The following is a 24,193-nucleotide window of genomic DNA, read 5'->3' on the forward strand; positions in this document are numbered from 1 at the left end:
GGAGTGTCTTAGCCTATACAATCAGGCCTTAACATGCAGTGACTCAGCGGCAATCTCGACCTTCGAATCATTAATTAACAGTATTCAAAGGGAACTAGGAGCTGATTGTAGGCCAAGTGGCCCATATCGTCCAAGAAGCAATCCCTGGTTCGATGAAGAATGTGTGCTGCTCAGGAACAAGATCAGACAGGTTTACCTGCTCTACCGTAATCGAGGGGATAAACGCCTACCTGAGGACTATTACCGCCTGAAGTGGGAGTATAAAGGACTAATTGTTAAGAAAAAGAGGGCTAAAGAAAAAGAGAAGTGGGACCTACTTCTCCTCTCTATTCATCAGAAGAACACCCGACTATTTTGGCAAATGGTCGCCTGTTCGCTGCCTGGTCATCAAGAACTCCCTCTCTGTTGTATTTCCAACAGAGATTGGGAAAGCCATTTTGGATCAATCTTCCAGGCTTCAATAGTCACGACCGGACTCGGACAACAACTGCCCCCTGCAATTCCGGACTGGCACCCCGTGACTCATGCTGAGATCAACGAGCTTATCTCTGAACTTAAATCAGGCAAAGCTCCTGGCCCTGATGCTATACCCCCTGATCTGTTAAAATCTAATCCCAAGTGGTGGTCTCCTCTTTTAGCAACACTCTTTACCCATATCAATATCTCTGGCAGGATTCCTACCTCCTGGAACCAAGCAATTATTGTCCCTATTTTTAAACGAGGAAATAGGAACAACCCAGCCGATTATCGTCCTATAAGTCTGCTCTCTATCATTGGGAAATTGTACGCTAAATATCTCCAACGCAGACTCCTCACCTGGGTCGAGGAGTCCAACATTATTGGTGCTGAACAGATTGGGTTTAAAGCAGGCTGTGCCACATTGGACCACTGCTTTGTCCTAGCGCACCTGGTTGACAAATATGCCACCATACCAGGTGGTAAACTTTTTACTGCTTTTATCGATCTAAAGGCAGCATTTGATTCAATCCCAAGGGAATTGTTGTGGACAAAATTGCTCAAAAGCTCCATCGACAGACGTCTGTTGTTCCTAATTAGATCCCTATATAATCAGACTTCTAGTCAGGTCAGGTGTAGTTTGCAGGGAGAACTCTCTAACCCTATCCCGATAAAGAGTGGAGTAAGGCAGGGCTGTCTCCTGGCTCCTCTTTTGTTTAACCTATTTTTATCTGATTTGGCCTCTTATATTGGATGTATTGAGTCTCACGCCCCAAAGCTGTCAACAACGAAGATCCCGCTTCTCCTTTATGCTGATGACGCGGTCCTCCTATCACTGACGAGGCTTGGCCTGAAAAGGCTTCTCTCTGCATTTGGGTCCTACTGTGCTGAGAATCACTTGTCCATTAACTACGACAAATCAAAAGTCTTGGTGTTCTCTAGTGCCCGGAAGTTACACAACTGGGCTATTAAGGGTAATGCTGTTAAGCAGGTTTCCCATTTTAAGTATTTAGGTATACATTTTCAGAACACTGGTGCTTGGACTAGACACCGAACCCAGGTGCTGAATTCAGCTTTTTGTAGCCATCAGCAGATTTTAAGATTTTTCTATACCCAAGGTGGCCAATTTATTCCTTCTGCTCTGCGTATTTACAAAGCCAAAACCTTGGCCCAAACTCTTTATGGAATTCCGATATGGATACAGGGCTTCAAGGAATGTATTGAAAGAACCCAGGCTGCTTTTTTAAGGAAACTTTTGGGTCTCCCTCCCTGTGTTGGCTTTGCTCCGATGTATCTGGAACTGGGCATTCGATCAGTCGAATGCATGGCGTGGATCAACACCTTTAAATGGTGGTTTCGGGCACTCTTTTTGGCAGCCCCTGGCAGCTACCTCTCCCTGGTGTTAGCTGACCCCTATACGTCTCAATGGGAGAGGGATCTGACGAAGAAACTCCACCTGTTAGGTTTTTCGGGGGATGCCATGGGAGACTATGGCCTTAAAGACGCCCAATGTAGGGTAGTCCAACGGCTTGTGGACATAGACTTACAATATCTGAGAGCTAGAGCCAATAAAACCTGCTCCCCTCTGGTCTTCAGCCAACTTAATAATTTTGGACTGAGGATGGCCTCATATTTCTATACTCTAACCATCCCTAAGTATAGAAGAGTCTTCTCCCTTGCTCGTTTTAACGTCTTGCCTTCAGCATTGCTGGACGGTCGATTCAAGAGGCTTCCAAGGGGCGAGCGGCTATGTCCCTGTGGTAGAGTGGAGGTTGAGACTGTGGAGCATGTCCTTTTACACTGCCCCATGTACAACGTAGCCAGGACTAATTTGATGTCTCTCTTAGAGACAGATTTCTGTGGGCCCAATGATAGTGATTTGGCCTTGTATTGTTTAGGGGATGGCTCCTCATACACTACCTCTCAGGTCTCAAAATTTTTTCTAAGAGCCGTAACCATTAGAGGAGAGCGCTGTGGTCCCTCTCAGCCGGGGCTTCCGGTGGCCGGCCGTTCGTGATGTTCTTTTTCCTATGTTTTTCTGTAGCTATGCTTGCATTTTGGTCTGTGACCGTAAATAAATTTATTATTATTATATGAGACTCTGTTGTTAGTCAAGTCCTAGTTGCTAAAAATCAGATATTTTTCTACTATTTTTCTACACCCTTCTGTGTGTGCTGATGATAAATATTGTTTCTGGAAACGTGATATTCCTTTCATTAAATTTTATTTTATTCAAAAAGGTAAAATACAAAGTTCAAAAAATAAAACTATTACAAAGACAAAACAAAATTAGATGAAACATTTTTTAAAAAAATTGTGCACTAAAAACAGATAAAACCACATACGCATATATTGTTCCCCAGTTTTATACTGATAGATGTACATTTCTCCCCCTTGCAAAATAGGCCCACAATTATAAACTTCTACCGATATATTTGCAACCACTTGACTTGTCATCTGTCTGCTGTAAATAAAAAATCTAGTTAACAGGCAATCAAAAACAAAATTAAATTTCAAATCTTCAAAACTGTCTGTTATCTGCTATTATATTTAACTCTCAGACAATTTGCAGGGACTTCTTATCTACCACAGATAAGAAGCTGCTGGGCCATAGCAGCTATACGGATTCTTGCTTCGGCTTCTGTCAATCCTGTCTCCAGGCGCAGAAGTGCATTTGAGACACAATGTGGCACCTGGAGAATTGATCTGGTGAATTTGGATTGAACTACTTCTAATGATGTAAAACATGAAGCTGAAGGTCCCAGCAACGTCCCATAAAGGAGCTGTGCTAGCGACTTGGGCACAAAAAGCTGAATAGCAGCAGGGACATAGTAGCCTCCCTTTGTGCGGAAACAATGAAGAATGGTGCTGGCTGATCTTTGGCCCAGGGCAGCTGCATGTTTCTTGAACCCTTGGCCTGAATGGCCACCCCCAGGGATTTGAAGGGGCTTCCCTGCTCTATTTTGTGGCCATTTAGATACCATGAATCAAGTTTTGGCCTTTTTGATCTTTGTTTTCTCATCATTTATGCCCAGTTGATTGTAATTGCAGTGCTGGAGAAGGGCTCGCAAGGCTCTTTTAAGGCCTTCTGGTGTCCTGGAGAGGATCACAGGGGCATCTGCATAGAGCAGGAGGGCGATGCTTCGGTCACCTATTTTTGGGGGGATGTGATTTGGTTTGTTTAGCCATTTTACCATGCCAGTTATGTAAAAGTTGAAAAGCAGGGGGGGCAAAATGCCCCCATTTAACCCCCTTTTGAGTTTTAACTGACTTCGAGAGGGACACCTGCATATCACACCTCACCTTGAGGGATGTTTTCGTATGTAGGGCAGGTAAGAGATGAAGAAGCCTGTGGTCAATTGAGGCAGCTTCCAGCTTCTCCCATAGCTTAGTCCTGGGAACCGTATCAAAGGCTGCCTTGAGATCTATAAAGCAGGCGTAGAATGATGCAGGTCTATTTGATATGTATTTTTCCATCAGTTGATGAAGAACTAAGCACTGATCGGTAGTGCCTCTCCCCTCTCTAAACCCGGCTCCCTCTTCAGCGACCAAATTCTCAAGAGCCAGCCACTCTCCATCTGGAGGCGTTTTCCATCAGGATGACCAGGGAGAAGATTAGCCTGATAACTTTCTTCTTGATCAACCCATGCTTTCTGGGAATCAACCTCTTGTTTTCCAAGAGTTTATGAATAAACCTTTTCCCCCCTCTCTTCATTTTATTTGTCATCTGCTCTAGAATGTTCCCTATAATTCACCAATTGTGTCAATTATATTTTCTCTATGCTTTGTCAGTATATGATGGACAAATAATGGCAGTATTTGTATCCTATTTAACCATATTTGGAGATGAGACAATTGTGGAAGAAAGATTCAATGTGGGATAAGAAATAAAGTTTTCTGTTTTTCAAATTCCTGGATGTTCCCTTTCTAGTTTCATCCCTTTCTGGAGAAGAATGAATTTTGGAATATTTCCAGCATTAAATTGTACTTGGACCAAAATGGAGAGATAACAGCAGATCTGGGCATCAATATCTTCTTGGTTCTCCCCAATGAGGATGCCAAGAAAGAGTTTTTGGCGTATTTTGACAGACAGAGACTTATTATCAACCAAGATGCTCTTTCACGGCTAAAGTTGCTCAATAAGGTAGGAGAAATTTTGGTGTCTTTTCTCTGATTTCCAAAGCCTGAAGTCCCATTTCAAATGGGCAAAGCAGGGGTGAAATGCTACCACTTCACTCTGGTTTGGGCAAACCGGTAGTAATAAAAACTATCAGTTGGGGCAAACCGGTAGTAAAACATACTTTTAAAAGGTAAAAAAAGCTGTGATCCTCAGAACCTTTTTTTTTTTTTTTACTTTTTAAAGCATTTTTTTTACTACGTATTTGCCTGAACGAGTATTTAAAAAAATGCTTTAAAAAGGAAAAAAAGAAAAAAACATTGGCCAAGCCCACCCAGTCACATGACCCCACCAAGCCATGCCCCAAGCCACGCCCACAGAACCAGTCACAACAATTTTTACATTTCACCACTGGGGCAAAGCCCAGAGTCTCCAGGGTGGTTGGCCTCCCATGCCAGGTGGTGTCATCTAATGGAAGCTCTTCAAGAGACGGGACCTAAGTGGAGTGGCTTTGCCATGTTTTATGGAAACCTTTCAAGATCTTACTGGTCAGAGGTTTCTTTCTTCATCATAGTTTTTTTTTTGAAAAAATAATATTTTTAAAACAAACAAAACATAAAAAAATCCATCATTCATTACAATTACAAACAGTGTGCCAATCGGTTATAATTCCCTTGTGCTTCATCCCCAGATTCATATTTTACTAATTATCTATTTTCTCATATTATCAACCCAATATGTATCTTTACATTATTAACCTCATTTGTTATCTAACAATAACAGTTATCCCAAAGAAAAAAACAAAATTATTTTCATTTATTATAACATACATTTTATATATCATATTTCAGTTCCATGTTTTATTATCCAGCCATTGATAAATCCCATATCATATAGTATTGTTTATCTTCTGGTTCTCTAATTTCAAATGTCAATTTGCACATTTCTGCACAGTCCATGATTTTCTTAATAACTTCATCTTGCGTTGGTATCCTATCCTAATAGCACTATGTGCTCCAAATAATAATCAAGATGACTTCTATAGAAAAGTGCATATGAAAATAATTGAATTGGAATAGGATAATGTCTGAATCACGGGAGACTTTAATGGTATAGTCGATGAGAAATTGGACTATAAATCGCATAAAATAATAAAACATAGCAGAAAGATACTTCCGAAATCTTTTTTTAAGATGATAGAGGAAATAAACTTAAAGGATGTGTGGAGAGACAGAAATGGGAAAAATAGACAATATACTTTCTATTCTGATAGACATTCATCTTGGTCTAGATTAGATATGATATGGACAACAATGGAATTGACTTTGAATATAGAACAAATTGAGATAGACGCAAATACTTGGGCAGACCATAATCCAGTGACAGTGAAATGGAAAGGACAGAGGAAAAGATCTAGATGGACTTTAAATAACACTGTATTGAAAGGAAAGGACTTTGTCAGAAAATGGGAAGAGAATTGGCTTTTTTTCCCAAAGAGAATAGGAAGGATACATCAATGCAAAATCTTTGGGACACGATGAAGGCTTATGTCAGAGGCTTGGTAATGGACTATACAAAGACAAGAAATATCAAGAGAAGACAAATTAATAAAATATTAGAGGATGATTATAAGAGATTTGAAAAAGAACTTCAGAAGTCTCCACAAAAAACAAGATATTAAAATGAAAATGGACACAATAAAACATAAAATGGAATTAATGGAGAAAGAACAGCTAGCCCAAAAAATTAGAAGCACTAAACAGAATTATTTTGAGAATGGTAATAAACCAGGTAGATGGTTAGCTTACAAATTGAAAAAAGAGAGAGAATCAAGGAAAATAATACAACTAATGGATGACCAAGGACAAAGTAAATTTGGGGATAAGGAGAAAGGGAAAATTATTCAAGATTATTATCGACTTTTGTTCGAGCAGGAAAATATAGAGGAGGAGAAAGTGGTACTCCACTCCAAAAGGCAAACTTACCTCAGATCCCTATTGAGGAGATGCTAGAGGGAAATATAACTATGATGAAACTGACTGAAGCAATTAAAAGACAAAAAAATGGGAAGGCACCAGGGTCAGATGGATTACCAGCAGAATATTATAAGACGCTACAGGAATCCCTGAGCCTCCCACTCTTAGAAGTTATGAATGAAGTTATGACAAAGAAGGAAATACCCAAGTCATGGTCAGAGGCATACACCACATTGATCCCAAAGGAGGATACCGACCCGCAACAAATCAAAAATTATAGACCCATATCCCTGTTAAATTCAGATTATAAGCTTTTTGCTTCAATACTGACAGAAAGACTTAAAAGATATTTAAATAACTTCATACATTCGGACCAAAATGGGTTTCTGCCAAAGAGGCAAATTAGAGACAACATGAGAATAATCTTGGACACTTTGGAATATTATGAGGCCCACCCCAAAAAACAAATGGCATTGATTTTTCTGAATGCACAAAAAGCTTTTGATAATGTGAACTGGTGATTTATGTTGCTTCAAATGGAACAGATGGGCTTTGGCAAGAAATTTACTCAAGCAGTAGAAGCTATATATTATAAACAAACGGCAAAGGTAATGATAAATGGAGAATTGACTGATTCTATTGAGATAAGAAAAGGTACTAGACAAGGTTGCCCATTGTCCCCTCTGCTGTTTGTATTAACATTAGAAGTACTAAATAGAAGTATTAGAGAAGATAAAGATATAAAAGGAATGAAAATTTGAAAGGAAGAATATAAATTGCAATTTATATTTGCAGATGACCTGGTTTTTATTCTTGAAGACACATTAACATCAATATCTACATTGATAGATAAAATTGGAGAGTTTGGGGAAGTAGCAGGTTTGAAAATTAATAAAGATAAAATGAAGATTTTGACAAAAAACATGCTAATAAAACTAAAAGAAGAACTGATGGAAATATCAAAGATGCAGGTCACAAATAAAGTTAAATATTTGGGAATATATCTGACAGCAAGATGTAGTACAGTTAAAGAGAATAATTATAATAAACTTAAGCAACAGATCGGAGCAGACTTGGCAAAATGGGAAAATTTACATTTATCATTGATTGGGAGGACTATCAACTATCAAAATGAATATTTTCCCTAGAATTTTATATTTGTTCCAGACAATTCCAATTAGATTGGGGAAAGATAATAATAACTTTATTTGCGGTCACAGACCAAAATACAAATATAATTACAAAAGAACGCGGGGAAAGTAACATCATAAACAGTTGGCCACCAGAAGATTGGGGAAAGATTATTTTGAAGAATTGAATAAAATAATGTTAAAATATATTTGGCAGGGAAAAAAGGTGAGGATAAAATCAAGATTGTTACAAGATGTTAGAATGAGGGGGGTTTACCTAATTGGGAACTTTACTATCAAGTGACAAGTTTGATTTGGATTAAAGAATGGATTATGTTAAGAAATACTAGATTATTGAATTTAGAGGGACATGATTTGTTATTGGGGTGGCATGCCTTTTTATGGTATAAGGGAAGAAAAGCACAGGGGTATTTTAGAAGACATCACATAAGAGAGGCTTTGTTATTAAATTGGGAGAAGATTAAAAAACAACAATATTTGAAAATCCCAATCTGGGTATCAACAATTGAAGCATTTTCACATTCAGTAACATTTAGAAGGGAACAAATTGTTAGATATAGTGAATTGACGGATGAAAAGAGTGAACTTAAATCGAATCAAGAATTGGAAGTACAAGGTTTTAAGATGAATTGGTTTTCTTATTTGCAAATACATGCTAGATATGATGAAGATTGCAAGATAGAAGGTATTCATAACACTTTGACCAATTTAGATAAAATTCTAACAGGTTCTGATGATTATGTAATTAAAAAATTGTATGGTTATTTACTAGAGGTGAAATTGGAAGAAGAAGAAGTTAAAGAAACAATGATCACATTGGGGGGGATTTTGGTTATGGAATTGATTTAGAGAAATGGCAAAAATTGTGGTCTCAAAATTATAAAATGACAATGTCAACAGCATATAAAGAAAAATTGTATAAGATGTCTTACAGGTGGCATCTTCCCCCAACAAGAATAGCCAGAATGTTCAAGGACAAATCTGAGAAATGTTGGAAATGTCATCAGATACCGTAGAAGCAAAAAGATATTGGACTAAAATTCACATGTGGTTGGAAAAAATGATAAAGAAACATATAGACTTTAAACCAGAGTTTTTTATTAGGAATGGTGGCAGAAACATATAACAGGGAAGTGAGATATTTGATTGTAAATGTACTGAAAGCAGCTAGAATTGTATTTGCTAAAAATTGTTCATCATAGTTTTACTCTACATTATAAAATCTAATGGAATAAAAGCTTCCGAAAATTTTTACAGTAAATTTTATTTTAATAAGAATATATCATAATACTTAAAAAAAATCAATTCCATCTCTCTAGACTTTATTAAATAGAAAATTACTTTAATGTAATGTTAAATTCCAAAAGCAAAAGGGAGGAACTAAATGAAGAATCTGCCAGTTGTTTTACCTCCTGCATCTGTTTAGAAGTAGTCAGAGATTTCATATTTACCTCAGTGAAGACCAGAGGCTACTTGTCTCCATCCATTTCTACCTCCATTTTCCATGAATGGAGAGTCTTAACGTATTTTCTTTGGCATTCCTTTTCTTCTGCTCAGTCCCTGCCTCAGTCCAAATGTGTGGAAAGTTGCCATCCTGGATTTGTCAAGAGGGCTCGAGAAGGAGAGCCAGTTTGCTGCTATGACTGCATTCCTTGTCCGGAGGGGACCTTCTCCACTCAGGAAGGTGGGTCACACTGAGGAAAACGGGAGGCTTTGTGGAACTGGATCCATCCAGAACCTTTTCATGAAAGTGCAAGTTAAAAGACAGATTGAAACTCACCTGTTGTTGTTGTTTTTTTTAACCTGCACAATTTCTTATCTAAACGGAAGTAAATCAAAAAGACTTGGAAGGAGGGGCTGGGAAAGAGATGGGAGGAGGGGGTGGCAGACTGGACAAGCTTTACTAACAGCAGAGGAAATATCTCTTCTGCTTTTTAGTTTGGATGAGTGCTGCTAAGTTCACCTTTCTAGGAACATCTGAGTCAGGGGTGAAATGCAACATTTTTCCCTACCGGTTTTGTGGGCGTGGCTTGGTGGGCGTGGCAGGGGAAGGATATTGCAAAATCTCCATTGCCAACCCACTCTGGGACCAGCCAAAGATGGTATTTGCCAGTCCTTCAAACTACTCAAAACTTCCGCTATCGGTTCTCCAGAACCTGCTGGATTTCACCCCAGTTCTTAGTTCTTTGAAACTTGGAAGGGACCTTGGAGGTCTTCTAGTCCTACCCCCGGTTCAAGCAGGAGAAGACCATTTCAGACAAGTGACTGTCCAGTCTCTTCTTAAAAACCTCCAATGTTGAAGCACCCAAAACTTCTGGAGGCCAGCTGTTCCACTGGTTAATTATTCTCACTGATAGGAAGTTTCTCCTTAATTCCAGGTTACTTCCAGATGTTACAAGATACTACAGCTATCCTCCAAGTCCAGGATATTAAATGCCATGTGGCAGGACTCAGGATGTTTGCCTAAAACGATTATATGATTCATTATTAACCTCTAATAATATAGGTTCCTATGAAGATTCTACATGTTACACTGGAAATAATTAACACCCTAGGACTTCGCTCAATTTAATATATCTGGCTACATTTTTTAAAAAAATCATTCTTATACTCTTTTTAATGAAATCTTTAATAAATACTTCTTGGAAAATGCTGCTGGTATCAGCTGTTATCAAAAGAAGGCATTTCTAGTAAGATAAAAGGACAGAATATTAAGGAAAGTTGCTTTTTTGTTTTCTCAGATACAAAAAAATGCACCAAGTGCCCAGATGATAAATACCCAAATGAGGCCAGAGTCCAATGTATCCCCAAAGTTATAACCTTCCTGTCTTATGAAGAACTTCTGTGCATCATCCTGGTCTCTTTTGCCCTTCTCTTCTTCCTAACCACGGGTCTTGTTTTAATCATCTTCATTAAATACCGAGAAACTCCCCTTGTCAAAGCCAACAACAGGGACCTCTCTTACGTCCTCCTGGTCTCCCTCCTGCTTTGCTTCTTGTCTCCTTCTCTCTTTATTGGTCAACCAAGGAAAACCACCTGCCTTCTCCGACAAACGGTCTTCAGCATCATCTTCTCAGTTGCCGTTTCTTCTCTCTTGGCCAAAACCATCACGGTGGTGCTGGCCTTCCTGGCCACAAAACCAGGAAACCGAGTGAAGAGATGGTTGGGGAAGAGCTTGGCCAACTCCATCATCTTCTCTTGTTCTGGAGTTCAAATTATCATCTGCTCCACCTGGCTGGGAGTTTCTCCCCCCTTCCCTGACTCTGACCTCCACTCCCAGCCTGGAGAGATCATCCTGCAATGCAACGAAGGTGCCGTTGTCATGTTCTACGTCACCCTCAGCTACATGGGCTTCCTGGCTGCCATCTGCTTCATGGTGGCTTTCCTGGCCAGGAACCTGCCTGGGGCCTTCAACGAAGCCAAGCTGATCACCTTCAGCATGCTGGTCTTCTGCAGTGTCTGGGTGACTTTTGTGCCCACCTACCTGAGCACCAAAGGGAAATCCATGGTGGCTGTGCAGGTCTTCTCCATCCTGGCCTCCAGTGCTGGTCTGCTGGGCTGCATCTTCATCCCCAAGTGCTACATTATCCTTCTGAGGCCAGACCTCAACATAAAGGAGCAGCTCACAGCCAGAATCAATGTGAAAACATGAGATGTAATCTATTAGAATATTTAAAGAATGGTAAAAGTTCCTTTTATTTGAAAGAAGGCAGTAATTATTCCAATTTAAATAGTATGTTTTGAAATGGGAAATGGTTGAATGACTGGAATTATTGCATTATTCATCCCAATAAATCTAGCTAAACAGAAATCTGTGAAAGTCATTCAGAGGAATTTAATATTTTGCAGCTCCCAAGAACATCTTATAATTTGAGCAATATTATTGGGCTCCTGGGAGAGCCAAGACGGGAGTGGGTGAGGCGGAAGCTCCGGCCAACAGGGCGAGGACCCAGAAAGCGAAAGCGAGGAAAGAAAGAGAAGTAGGAAGGAGAGAAAAAGGAGGGGATGGGGAGGAGCAGCCCCCCCTTCTTAACTGGCTTCCAGAGGTCCGCCGAGCAAGGCTGTGGGGGGAGATTGGGGCCTTTGCAAGGCGTGGGGTTCCCTCTGGAGCGCAACTGAAGACAAAGTGGCCCCAAAAAGCTGTGACGTCAGCCGAGCAGCTCCGCCTGGTCTTCCCCTGAATTGATGGGATCCTTCTTCTGGTGGCTGCGGAAGCACCCCTCCCTCCTTTCTTGCCCCCAGGGCTGCGCTCCCTTGGCTGCCCTCCATGGCTCCCTCTGGAGTGAGAGTCGGTCTTCCGTGTCCCCTTTGGCTCTCCCGGGCCCCCATCTTCCCCCATGGGGAGTCCAGGCCGTCTTTGCCACTCAAGGCATTTCCGTCTGATTCTTCTGTGCTGCACTTGAAGGCGGTCGGGTCCGACTCGGCAGTTGCTCCTGGGCGCTTCCCTAGCTGGGCAGAGCCAGACCTCCTGGGAAGCCATGGCGCCCTGCCTGGAGCTTGGGGGAGGGGAGGGGGGCTGCTAACTCTCCCTGCACGGAGGCTGCCTGAGGCAGCCCAGTGGTCCAAGAAGCAGCCTAGGAATGGAGAGATTCCGGGTTCGAATCCCACCAGCTGGGGGGCTCTGGGCCAATCCCTGATCCCAGAGATTAACCGTCCGCCTTTGCCCCCCTGCGGTCAAGACACAACCCTCCCCACTAACGGACTAGCAAGAGTAATGGGTGAATCCCGCCGTCTTCCCTTCTCTGGATCTGGATCTTCCCAATCCCGGACTGAAAGTTTCCCTCTGGGAGGGGAAGAAGGGGGGCAGAAGGCACCACCCAGGTGGGGCTTCCTTTGCCACAATGCAGGTGAGGAGCCACACCAGCAACACACACACACACACACACACACAGACCGACCTTCACGCCCTTGCCCCGTGCTGCCTACCCCCCCCCCAGGTGCTCTTGGGAGAGGAGCCGCAGAAGGCAGCCTCCACCTGCGTCACCCCTTCGACCTCCCAGCCACGGAGGAGACGCCACGCTCTGCCGCCAATCAACTACACACAAACACACACACACCCAGCATATTCTCAGAATTGGCGAGTAGGAAAAGGCGCTTCCTTTTAAGAGTCTCATCAAACTGCCGGCAGCGCCTCAAGGAAGATCCCGAAAGGCTGGAGGGAGAGGCGGGGCTGCTGTCGGAAAGGGGGGGCAGCCGCTGGATCTCCCCGGACGCCAACATTGGAAGGAGAAGAGCCGGAGGCCTGGGGAGCCGGGCAGGGACCCTCAGAGAGAGGGGGGGCGGGCTCCCCCGTCCTGTGCCCGGCCTTCCAAGCGACGGGGAGCTGCTTCCTCTCCCTCCGGACCCTCGCAGCCTCCGGGCACCGGAGGATCGTCTGAATGGCCTTCCTTGACCCACCAGGCCTCCTGGGGATGGAGGGCTGTGCGGGGGGGGGCGAAGGAGGGGTTGGGGGTCTCCCTGCTCCTCTTTGCTCCCTCCCTGAGACCCTGAGACCGAGGCCACGTGATCCTGCGCGGCAGCCTCCCCTCCTCAATTCGCTCACCCGATGGCCCCAACCGCCGCTGGCACCAAGGAGGAGCCGCGGGGTCCCTGGTCAGCCAGGAGCTCCCCAAGGGACCGGAGGCAGGGAAGGTCTGGAAGGGGAGGAACCGGGCCCAACTCAGCCCGGAGAAAAGGAACATTCCCCCCCCCCGTCCTTTATTCTCCCTGGCAAGGCAGGCGGAGCCCCCCCCCCCTCCTCCAGAGGTTGCTGCCTACAGTTGGGGAGAGGAGAAGGACAACTTCCCCAGACGCAGGAGATCGGGGCGGGCGGCGGGGGGGGTCCGAGAGCCCCTGGGCATCTTCAGCCCAACAAAGGGGCAGAAGGGGGTCGGTCGGAGCCCTTTGGCTGCCCTTCCACCGACTCCTCAGCGGGCAGCTGCCTGGCAGAAGGAGTGCCGGGTCGGAAAAAGAGGGGGGAGGACCGACTTATGGGGGGGGGGGATAAGGGAAGTCTTTGAGATAAGGGGAAGGGGAGAGAGGTCAAGTCTGCAGCGGCATTAAAAGCACCGCCGAGTCAGGCAAAAATAAAAGGGGGGCTTTGACACCTCCCCCCCCGCCCCATTCCGAGAGATGCGGCTGCTCCTCTCCTCCCCGAAGTGCCGGCAGCCAAGCGCGCAGCCAGCGCTGTTTCTCCCCGGCCCATCGCGTCGCAACCTGGAAGGGAGAGAAACCCCCCAGGCTCCCCGGAGCCCCGAGCTGGAGACCCACGGGGGCCGTCCAGCTCCTCCCGAGAACGGCCAGGCTGCCTGGAGCTTCTTTCCTCGGCTTAAGCCCGTCCGCTTCTCCCCCGCAGCTCCCGGGACAGCCCTGCCCGCCTCCCGCAGCCTCTGGGAGACGGAGCCCCTGCTCGGCCCGGGAGGGAAGCGCCGCAGAGCCTCGATCCGCGCAACCCAGATGAGAGGAAGCCCCTCCAGGCGCTCTGGCTCCGACCAGCCCCGAGGAGGGCATCCGCAGGCAAGGCAGCGGGAGGGGGGGGAGGCTCAGGTAGCCCGCCTGCCGGGGGTGGCACTGCCTGACCTGGGCGTGGCGCGAGGGAGCGGGGCAGGACGGGCTTGAGTGACAGCTGTCTGTCAAGGCGAGGCCGGGCAGCTGCAGAAGGAGCCTTTTGTGTTGGGGGGGAATCAAAGCGCCAATCACTCCTCGAGTTTTAATCCCACCTGCCAACTAAAAGCCCCAGGGGGCTGGGAGTTCTAGTCCTACCTTAGGCAGGGAAGCCGGCTGGGTGAGTTGGGGGCCACTGTCCAGGTAGACATGATTGCAGGTCAGGTGGCTTTATCACCAGGGGTTGGTGAGTTCTAGTCCCATCTTCAGCAGGGAAGCTGGCTGTGTTTCTTTGGGCTGCTCCCCAGGAGACTCGGAGTTCCAGTCCTGACTCAGTACCTATTGATTGATTGAACTTTGGAAAAAAAATCTTTTCTCAGATTAATTTGGGATACCAGAATTGGGGATTCCTAGAGTGTGAGATGGCTGTGTGGTGTGATGGAGGAAAGTGAAATTAGGGGAAAAGACCAGTTCCATGTTGGGAAAAGCTATAAATCTCTCTGCCTTCTGCTTGTGGGAGAACCAGAGGGATCTGTGTGGTCACTGTGAATCTTAGACTGATCTTGGTCTGAGCCATCAGAGCTGCTTTTAACCTGCTTAAAATGGAGTTTTCAAAGGGATTCATTTGCAATCAGAAGCCATTCCGAAACCTCAAATTCATTGCTAATTAATCAGCAATCTCTGTGTTTGGAAAGCAGAATACCTTCCGTGGATTCAGATTCCTGGTAACCTAGATGCTCCCACCCTTATTTGCCCGTTCTTGGTCCTGGATAAATACGCAGTATTGAACCTTCTTGCCAAAGTCCAGACCATTTGGTTAAATGATGCGGCTGCCTTTAGGCAGGATCCCCTCAACCTCCTCCAGAGAAAGTCCCCTTTTGCTGGAAATCTTGTCCAGCCCTTCACAGACAAGACAAGCTCAGAAGAGCAGCAGAGAAATGCTTTAGGTACAAATTGTAGAGTGGGAAATGAAAGGATCTAAATATCATTGGATGTTGCTATTTTAATTCTCTGGATGACGAAAGAAAAAAAAATAGAGTGGGAAGTTCTTAGAGGTAGAAAACTAAGTAAAAACAACTCCAAAGTGAAATCCCAGAAGGCATTTGCAGTCAACACTTTCTGCAAAAAGGGTTTTATCAGGAAATCAGCACATGAAGATTTGCTTCCCGGCTGAGAGAAAGTCAAACATGGCATTTCAGCTCATTCTGGCATTCCAGTGGTTCTCGTGGAGGTTAACATGCAACATGCTTGAGGTTGGTTCCCACAGCTTCCCTCTTATCTCTTTTCTTACTCTCTCTTTCTCTCTCCCACATATAGACACTTTTAGCCCTCTGTCAGTAGGAACAATGGCTCAAATGATTTTTCTATACAGTGTCAGGTTCATTGACCTTCTCAGAGTTCTCTTCAGCAAGATTTATTGAGATGAAAGGGAAGGGAACTGCAAGAAACATATACACATATTTTTTTCTTTAATTCCTGCATAGTACCTAAGTGGAAATAAAATCTTTTTTCAAATAAAAGAAACTTTAACAACACTTGAAATATCACAATGGTGTTATATCTCATGTTTTTACATTTGTTCTGGTTGTGAGCTGCTCCTTTGTGTTGAGGTCTGGCCTCAGAAGGATGATGTAGCACTTGGGGATGAAGATGCAGCCCAGCAGACCAGCACTGGAGGCCAGGATGGAGAAGACCTGCACAGCCACCATGGATTTCCCTTTGGTGCTCAGGTAGGTGGGCACAAAAGTCACCCAGACACTGCAGAAGACCAGCATGCTGAAGGTGATCAGCTTGGCTTCGTTGAAGGCCCCAGGCAGGTTCCTGGCCAGGAAAGCCACCGTGAAGCAGATGGCAGCCAGGAAGCCCATGTAGCTGAGGGTGACGTAGAACATGACAACGGCCCCTTCGTTGCATTGCAGGATGATCTCTCCAGGCTGGGAGTGGAGGTCAGAGTCAGGGAAGGGGGCAGAAACTCCCAGCCAGATGGAGCAGATGAGAATTTGGATAGCGGAACAAGAGAGGATGATGGAGTTGGTGAAGACTCTCCTTCCAGGTCACATCCAGTTCCTTGTAGGGACAACAGATTTGGCTCTGAATCATTCTCTTCAACTCCCTGATAAAAATAAAGAAAAGCCCATTAAAATGCAAGAATGAAGAGCCTTGATAGTACAGGGGTTTAGTGCACCCTGTTATTAACACAGCTGCCTGCAATTTCTGCTGGTTCGAATCTCTCCAAGGCTCAAGGTTGACTCAGCCTTCCATCCTTTCTAAGGTAGGTGAAATGAGGACCCAGTTTGTGGGGGCAATAAGCTGACTTTGTATAAAATATACAAAAGAATGAAGGCTATTGCTTAACGCATTGTAAGCCGCCCTGAGTCTCCGGAGAAGGGTGGCACATAAATCAAATAAAAAAAAAAAAAAGAATGAGAGATCTGTCTATGTAAATGGTGCATTTTTGGCATTGGGTTCCTACACAGGGGATGGGGTTGGACTAGATGACCATGAAGGTGCCTTTCAAAGCTTACATTCTATGATTCTCTGAATGCCTGCAATACAGGTAGTCCTTGACTTATGACCATTCATTTAGCAAGGTTGAAAGTTATAAGAAAACTGAGAAACGCAACTTAGAAGGCAGATCCTCACAGTGTCCCTGTTTAGGCCTGGAGACTAAACCACAGGAAGAATGGCTGCAGGTTTTGGGTTTGGCTAGTCTGAAGAAAAGAAGAATTAGGGGTGACGTGATAGCAGTATTTCAATATCTGGGAGGCTGCCACAAAGAAGACGGGGTCAAATTATTCTCCAGAGCACCAGAGGGCAGGAGAAGAAACAACGGATGGAAACTGAACAAAGAGAGAAGCAGCTTGGAATTACGGAGAAACTTCCCAACAGGGAGGACAAGTGACCCGTGGAACTGCTTGCCTCCAGAAGTTGTGGCTGCTTCATCCCTGGAGGTTTTTCAGAAGAAACTAGACAGCCACTTGTCTGAGATCATTTAGGTTCTCCTGCTTGAGCAGAGGGCTGGACTAGAAGACCTCCAAGGTCCCTTCCAGCTCTATTCTATTCTATTCTATTCTATTCTATTCTATTCTATTCTATTCTATTCTATTCTATTCTATTCTGGAGGTGGAGGCCTCAGACACAGCCGGTCGCCCATTTTCTGGGCTGCTCTCTCATCAGCCCCCAGGAAGATCAAGACCGTTAAGACAGGACGACCCCTGAGAATTTTATGAGTTGGTACATTCTAATGGTTCTCTGACTACCCAGAATCCCCCTGTCCAAGTGGTTCAGACCGAAGCGGCAGCAAAAACCCTCAGCTAATAAAAAAGTAAACACCGTTGCCATGACTACATCTCCAGGCATCCACCTTGAGATTATCAAAGAGAATAGAATTAGAATTAGAATAGAATAGAAAATGCGGAATAGAATAGAATAGAATAGAAAATACGGAATGGAATGGAATAGAATAGAATAGAATAGAATAGAATAGAATAGAATAGAATAGAATAGAATAGAATAGAATAGAAAAGAATAGAATAGAAAAGAAAATATGGACTAGAATAGAATAGAATAGAATAGAATAGAATAGAATAGAATAGAAAATGCGGAATAGAATAGAATAGAATAGAATAGAAAATGCAGAATAGAATAGAATAGAATAGAATAGAATAGAATAGAATAGAATAGAATAGAAAATATGGACTAGAATAGAATAGAATAGAATAGAATAGAATAGAATAGAATAGAATAGAAAATATGGACTAGAATAGAATAGAATAGAATAGAATAGAATAGAATAGAATAGAATAGAATAGAATAGAATAGAATAGAATAGAAAATGCAGAATAGAATAGAATAGAAAATATGGACTAGAATAGAATAGAATAGAATAGAATAGAATAGAATAGAATAGAATAGAATAGAATAACAGAGTTGGAAGGAATAGAATGGAATAGAATAGAATAGGAATAATAGAAAAGTAAATACAGAATAGGATAGGACAGGATAACTTTATTGTCACTTTAAATGTACACTAATCAGCATACATTAAAATGGAATTTTGTTGCATAGAGCTCTCAAAGGGCTGCCACCGCCAATATACACTACATAACCATGACGAAATAAATAAATAAATAAATAAATAAATAAATAAATAAATAAATAAATATTATGCACATACACACCTATATTATCTGACACAGAGAAACATCACAGTCTCGTTCGGATGTGTACATGTACCTGGTGAGAAAAAGGCATCCTGCGTTTGCCAGGCGGAGGGCATCGGGAGTAAAGCCCCTACAGAATCGGGGAGTCCTGCTGGAAATCCTTGGAAACCCCCTCCCAGAGGGGAGCCGGAGTGGGTGGGTGGGGTCTCCAACAATGCTTCGATATCGATATCCAATTTATATTGTAAGCCGCCCTGAGTCTCCGGAGAAGGGCAGCACATAAATCAAACAAATAAATATACAACCCCTTTGGCCACTTTGGTCATTAAGTGAGTCCGGCTTCTCCCGTTGACTTGGATTGTCAGAGGCTGGCTGGGAAAGCTGGCTGGGAAACCTCTGGACCAAAAAGACTTTGGAATCCGATCTTTCCCTAAATGATGGACCGGACCGGATCTCTCCTTCCCAGCTGCCCCGCCTGCCTCCAATGTCCCACCTCACCAAATAAATCTCCAAGGAAATTGAGTGAAGCGAGTCCGTTTTATGAGAGGAGTGGGCTAGAGGATCCAGGAGGGAAAGGGGGGAAGGAGGGGAGAGGGTGGACTGAGAGGGAGATGAGTGATCCACTTGATCCCTTTAACCTTGGAGAGAGAGATTGAAAGGTCCTCTCTTGGGTCTGCAATAAACCACTGCAGCCTTCATAGTTTGTTTATTTTTATTTATTTTTTATTCATTTTGTTTTATTTATTTGTCAAGCAGGTATTAGATAACAGATATAAGTATAAACATGATTATGAATGCAGGAAATGGATACGAATAAATGGGGGCAGTAGGACAAGGACGGAAGGCACGTTGGGGTGCTTATGCACGCCCCTTACAGACCTCTTAGGGGGGGTCATAATATTATAATATTATGATATTGTACTGTATTGTATAATATTATACTATTACAATGATATTGTAATATCATAATATTACAATATTAGCACTTTGTGGAACATTCTGTGGGCTCCGTTCTCCTGGGAGCCTTGGGGGGCCTCCCCTCCATCTTCCACCCCCCCATTTCCCCTTTTCCTTCCAGACCTCTCAGGGTCTCTGTGTTAGTGCGTGTGAGGCTCCCTATGGAAAGGTCCACCGTTGCTGGAGGGGGCAGCCTGGCATCTGCCCACAGCTGGATCAGAGATGATGACATCACAGCACGTGTCATAAGACCTTGGCCGGCTGTCCTGCCTCATTCTCAACTGCTACCACTGCAGGGATGGCAGGCAATTTTTTTTACCGGTTCAATAAAAAGGTCCAGCGGAGAAATAAAGGTAGGATACAATCAGTGGTGGGATTCAGAAAATTTAACCAACGGTTCTGTGCCCTAATGACCATTTTAAGTATAAAAAACGTTTCTTAAGTCTTATTTTGGGGGAATGTCTTACTTTAGAGCAGGTGGGGGGTGGGGCCTGTGGATAATGAGAAGGAAGGAAGGAAGAAGGAAGGAAGGAAGGAAGGAAGGAAGGAAGGAAGGAAGGAAGGAAGGGAGGGAGGGAGCGAGGGAGGGAGGGAGGAAGGAAGGAAGGAGGAAGAAAGGAAGGAAGGAGGGAGGGAGGGAGGGAGGGAGGGAGATTCTGACAGAATCGGGGTTGAAATCAGAAGGGGCTGACCAGGGGTGGGTTCTAAATTTTTTTACTACCAGTTCCGTGGGCGTGGCTTATTTTGTGGGTGTGGCTTGATGGTCATGTGACAATTCTTTAGGATTTAGCAGAGGCTTTTAACTGGTAGACCAGTAGCCCAGCCCAGACCCCCTTGGGATCAACCTGCAGCCCCCCCTGCCTCCTCAGGCGGTGGAGCGTGGGGGGGGGGAAGCTTTTCAAGAAGTCACAAGGTGGGCTGAGAGCTAAGATTTGGTCCAGAACCAACCCCAACAGGAAGGTCTTTTATTTGCTCCTTGTACTCCTTGGCTTTGCATTTTTAACAGGTAATAAATTAAATTTCTGATGATGCAAAAATAGCTCATAACTCACCTTTCTAGACAGCTCTTCTCATGTCTAAAAGCAAGATACTCTTCTCCATCTTTTCTCTGGAGGACCATTTAATCCAGAGCCTTTTAATTCCAGAAGTCCAAGTTTAAAGAATGGACTTCTGGAATTAAAGCTCCATTTTTTAGCTAAAACTTAATTCACACCTGTTAGTTTTGCTTGAGCAGTGTGAACAATTGACAGTGGGATCCTCCAAAGCAGGGGTGGGTTCTAATTTTTTTTACTACCGGTTCTGTGGGCGTGGCTTATTTTGTGGGTGTGGCTTGGAGGTCATGTGACTGGGTGGGCATGGCTAGCTGGTCATGTGACCAGGTGGCCATGGCTCTGTGTATAGGGACTACTCAGAGGGCTGAAAAAAGTCATTTCTGACAGGTCCTCACACTTTTGACCAGTCTTCGCACTTATGACCAGTCATCATTTATGCCCATTGTAGCATTCTTAACAACCGTGTCACTCATTTCACAACTGCTTCTCTTCACTATGGTGACAAGATAGGGCAAAAACATAACATGTAAGGACAGTTGTAAGTTCGAGGACTGGTCAAAAGTGCAAGGACCAGTCAAAAATAACTTTTTCAGCCCTCTGAGTAGTCCATATGCACAAAACGATACAGCAATAGAGAAGGATGAAGGAAGGAGAAGAGAGATGGAAGAAGGAAGGAGAGAGAGGGAAGGAAGAGAAGGGAGGAAGGAAGGGAAGGGAAATTAGAGTAGGAGCGAGGGTAAGAGAGGGAGGAAGAGAGGAGGAGAAGGAGAAAGGAAGAGGAAGTAGGGAGGAGAAGAAGGGCAGGAAGAGAAAGTAAGAAGGAAAGAAAAGAGAGAGGTGGTAGGTTTGAGGAGAAAGATTGTTGTACAATAAAAAAGATGAAATGGAAGAAAGGCAACCCAAACAAATATAAAGATATTAAAATAAAGAATGAATTGTTAAACTTTAAAGAATAAAAAAGAACAAATATGAATAAATAGCAATAATTAGAAACACACATACAAACATACAATGTATTTTCTTTGAACAGAGTATTTGGCCGGTTCACAAATTTAAACAGTGTTTAGTCATTTCAATTAAATTTACAATTTCTATATTTCCTTTTTTGCCATATTTATTCCTTATCTATTTTTTTAAAAAACCAATATTACCCTTCATCCTCCTCTCTAATCTTAATCAAATTCAATTTTCCCCTTCTATTCTATATTATACCCCTTCCCATTGTCATCTATTTTTATATCCATCCTCACATTGGTTAATTATGTAATATTACAGTTGTTTAATACAAATTCAACATTTTAATATAAATCAATTAGTTATATAACTATCTTTTTTGTATATTAATCAATATGAACATGAATATTCCAATTATTTCCATGCAATCCAATTTCTTACAAATCAATTAATTATATTTACCAATAATAAACCAGATAATTTCCCCCATATATTCCTCCAAGCCACAACTTAACAATTTCTGCTTTCAACACAATATACAATTATTACAATTCCCTAGTTAAATAGAGTTTTCTTTCTTTTGTGTTTTAAAATCTTGAACTGTCCTCTTTTGCCCTAAATTTCCCATTGTTTGCACCTACTTTTTTTGGTGAGGAAAAAGAAAAGAACTCTGCCTCTGCCTAATTTTCCAACGTTGCAGCAAACAGCAAAGCCAACCGCCTGCTTTACTTTCAGTTTCGTTTTCAGCTTCATTTGCACAAGGAGAAAAAAAATCTGCTCCAGCAATTTAGCTCTTTGCAGCAACAGAGCCCTCTGCAAAACATCTGAGAGCAAATCAGCTGAGAGTTGGGAGGCCGATCTAATCAATGGGCTAATTAGCCTATGCTGAAGATGAAAGGAGTTGTTTTTTCTTGCTGTTTGCTTGCAAGGATAACTGCACAGGCCAAAGGGTGGGGGCTACCCTCCTTGCCTCTTACCGCCCCCCTAAGGCATCCCACCGCCCCCCAGGGAGCAGTACTGCCCACTTTGGGAACCACTGGTCTACTCATTTGTTTTAACACTGATCAGCTGTAGGGCGGCCTTTTGAAGCCCCACAGCAAGAGTTTAAACAGTTTTTTCCCTTCTAGCCGATCAGCTGGGACTCAGGAGGCAGCAATAGATTGGGGATGGAGCCAAATAAAAGTAAGAATAATGTGGGGGGGGGAGAGGAGGGGCGGGGGGGCAGAGTCGGTTCCATGAGTCATATCGTCACCACTACCAGCTCGGTGGAACTGGGCCCAACCGGGAGGAACCCACCACTGCTGCAGATCCTCTCCACCTCTTCCTGGATTAGCGGAGAGCTTCCTGTCACTTCCCATCGGATTGGGGGGTTTCTGTGACCCCCAAGTCATCCCTGGCTGTGGGGTGCACCTCCCCTCTTCTCATCCAGCGCCACCTGATCCCCAAACTCTTCCTCCGGCAGAAATCTTCCTCTGGGAAAGGAGGAGCATCCATCCCAGCCAGATGCTTCCAGCCCCAGAAGAGGAAGGGGGGGTCTGAATTGGGGGGAGGAAGCGTTGATCTCGGACTTTGGAGGTGGGAAGGGCCAGAACCAGCAGCAGCACCAATGAGAATTCTCTCTGCTTGAGTGTCATCAGTCTCCGGGCAGAGTCCTTGGGGGCTTCACCTGAAGGAGGAGAGCCAGTTCTGCAGAGAGAGAGAGAAGCGGAGAAAGTGGGAGGGAGATCTTGGCCTGAAGAACCTAGCGGAACTCTCTCCTGCATTGGGTGAAGTCAAGGGAAAGTCTGCCCGGAGACCGATGACGCTAAAGAAGGGAGAATTCCCATTGGTCCCGCTGTTCTTTCTGGACCCTCCCAATTCCGAAGTTGGAGGCAGCCCCATTCTGGGCCAGGCAGCCTTTCTGCGGTCCCTTCGCTTTGCGGAGAGAGGGAACCGGTGGGAAATTCCACTGCCTGAGCCGAAAGGGTCTACGGCAGGGGTGAAATGCTCCCGGTTTGGATCGGATTGCCTGATCCGGTAGTGATGGAGGCGGGTGGTTCGGAGAACCGGTAGCAAAAATCCCTGCCCCCCCCCCCCCCACATGCCCAACTGAACCATGCAATCCTCAGAGGCTTTTTTTCTTTTAAATGCCTCTGACGATCCAAGCTGAGTTGCCTGATCGTCAGAGGCATTTAAAAGAAAAAAAGCCTCTGTCGATCAGGCCACTCAGCTGGGATCGTCAGAGCCCTTTGAAAGGATTTTTTACAACCACTTCGCCGAAGAGGTTGTAGAAAAAATGGTTTTAAAAGTTTTTTAAAAATCGCCACGCCCACCCAATCACATTACCCCACCACCACCAAGCCACGCCCACAGAACCGGTAGTAACAAATTTTAGATTTCAGCCCTGGTCTACGTGATCTTGAGACAGATCGTTTTCTCAGGGGGTGGGGGGGACCCTCAGGAGGGGAAGGGCCAGGCGGGGCCAGGCGAGGGAGGCCAGGAGGCGGGGCCAGGTCGAGGCAATGTCAATAAGTTTCTGTTTTTAAAGCAGTCTATTTGTTTTCCAGTGGTTCCAGAGGAGCAGCCCATCCTGTGGAAACGGGGACCGACGGAGGTACGTCATATTTATTTCTTTAATTGTTTCTCAACACGTACCCAATGGGACCCAAACCCTGGAAGTCAAAATGGCTCTTTTGGGTGAGGGGGCCTGGATTAACCGGGCTTGAGGGTTTTTCCTGGGCTCAGGCCCAACGTCCTCATGGCCTCCATTGCTTTTCAGCAGACGAATTCACGGGCCGGCAACCTG

The 24,193-nt window shown here is 44.3% G+C and overlaps 1 protein-coding gene across 1 annotated transcript; it reads left to right on the top strand.

Annotated features, from left to right (window-relative positions):
* Positions 1 to 1,744: 1,744 nt before the first annotated feature.
* LOC139326240 (vomeronasal type-2 receptor 26-like) lies at positions 1,745 to 13,092 on the top strand. The gene is made up of 5 exons (XM_070956397.1): positions 1,745 to 1,967; positions 2,160 to 2,272; positions 9,258 to 9,384; positions 10,442 to 11,298; positions 12,829 to 13,092. Exons 1-5 carry the CDS (start codon positions 1,745 to 1,747, stop codon positions 13,090 to 13,092), a joined length of 1,584 nt encoding a protein of 527 aa, XP_070812498.1.
* Positions 13,093 to 24,193: the final 11,101 nt, after the last annotated feature.

Source organism: Pituophis catenifer, unplaced genomic scaffold (assembly GCF_029215685.1).
Source record: "Pituophis catenifer annectens isolate HBS135680 unplaced genomic scaffold, rPitCat1.0.hap2 SCAF_19, whole genome shotgun sequence".
NCBI lineage: Eukaryota > Metazoa > Chordata > Lepidosauria > Squamata > Colubridae > Pituophis > Pituophis catenifer.

Bases quoted from the DNA above. Each gene is read 5' to 3' on its own strand.
- LOC139326240 (XM_070956397.1), top strand. From the start codon at position 1,745: ATGTATCTGGAACTGGGCATTCGATCAGTCGAATGCATGGCGTGGATC. The intron at 1,968-2,159 runs GTAGGGTAGTCC...TCTTGCCTTCAG, and splicing joins TGGCCTTAAAGACGCCCAAT to CATTGCTGGACGGTCGATTC. The intron at 2,273-9,257 runs GTAGCCAGGACT...TCTTCTGCTCAG, and splicing joins TACACTGCCCCATGTACAAC to TCCCTGCCTCAGTCCAAATG.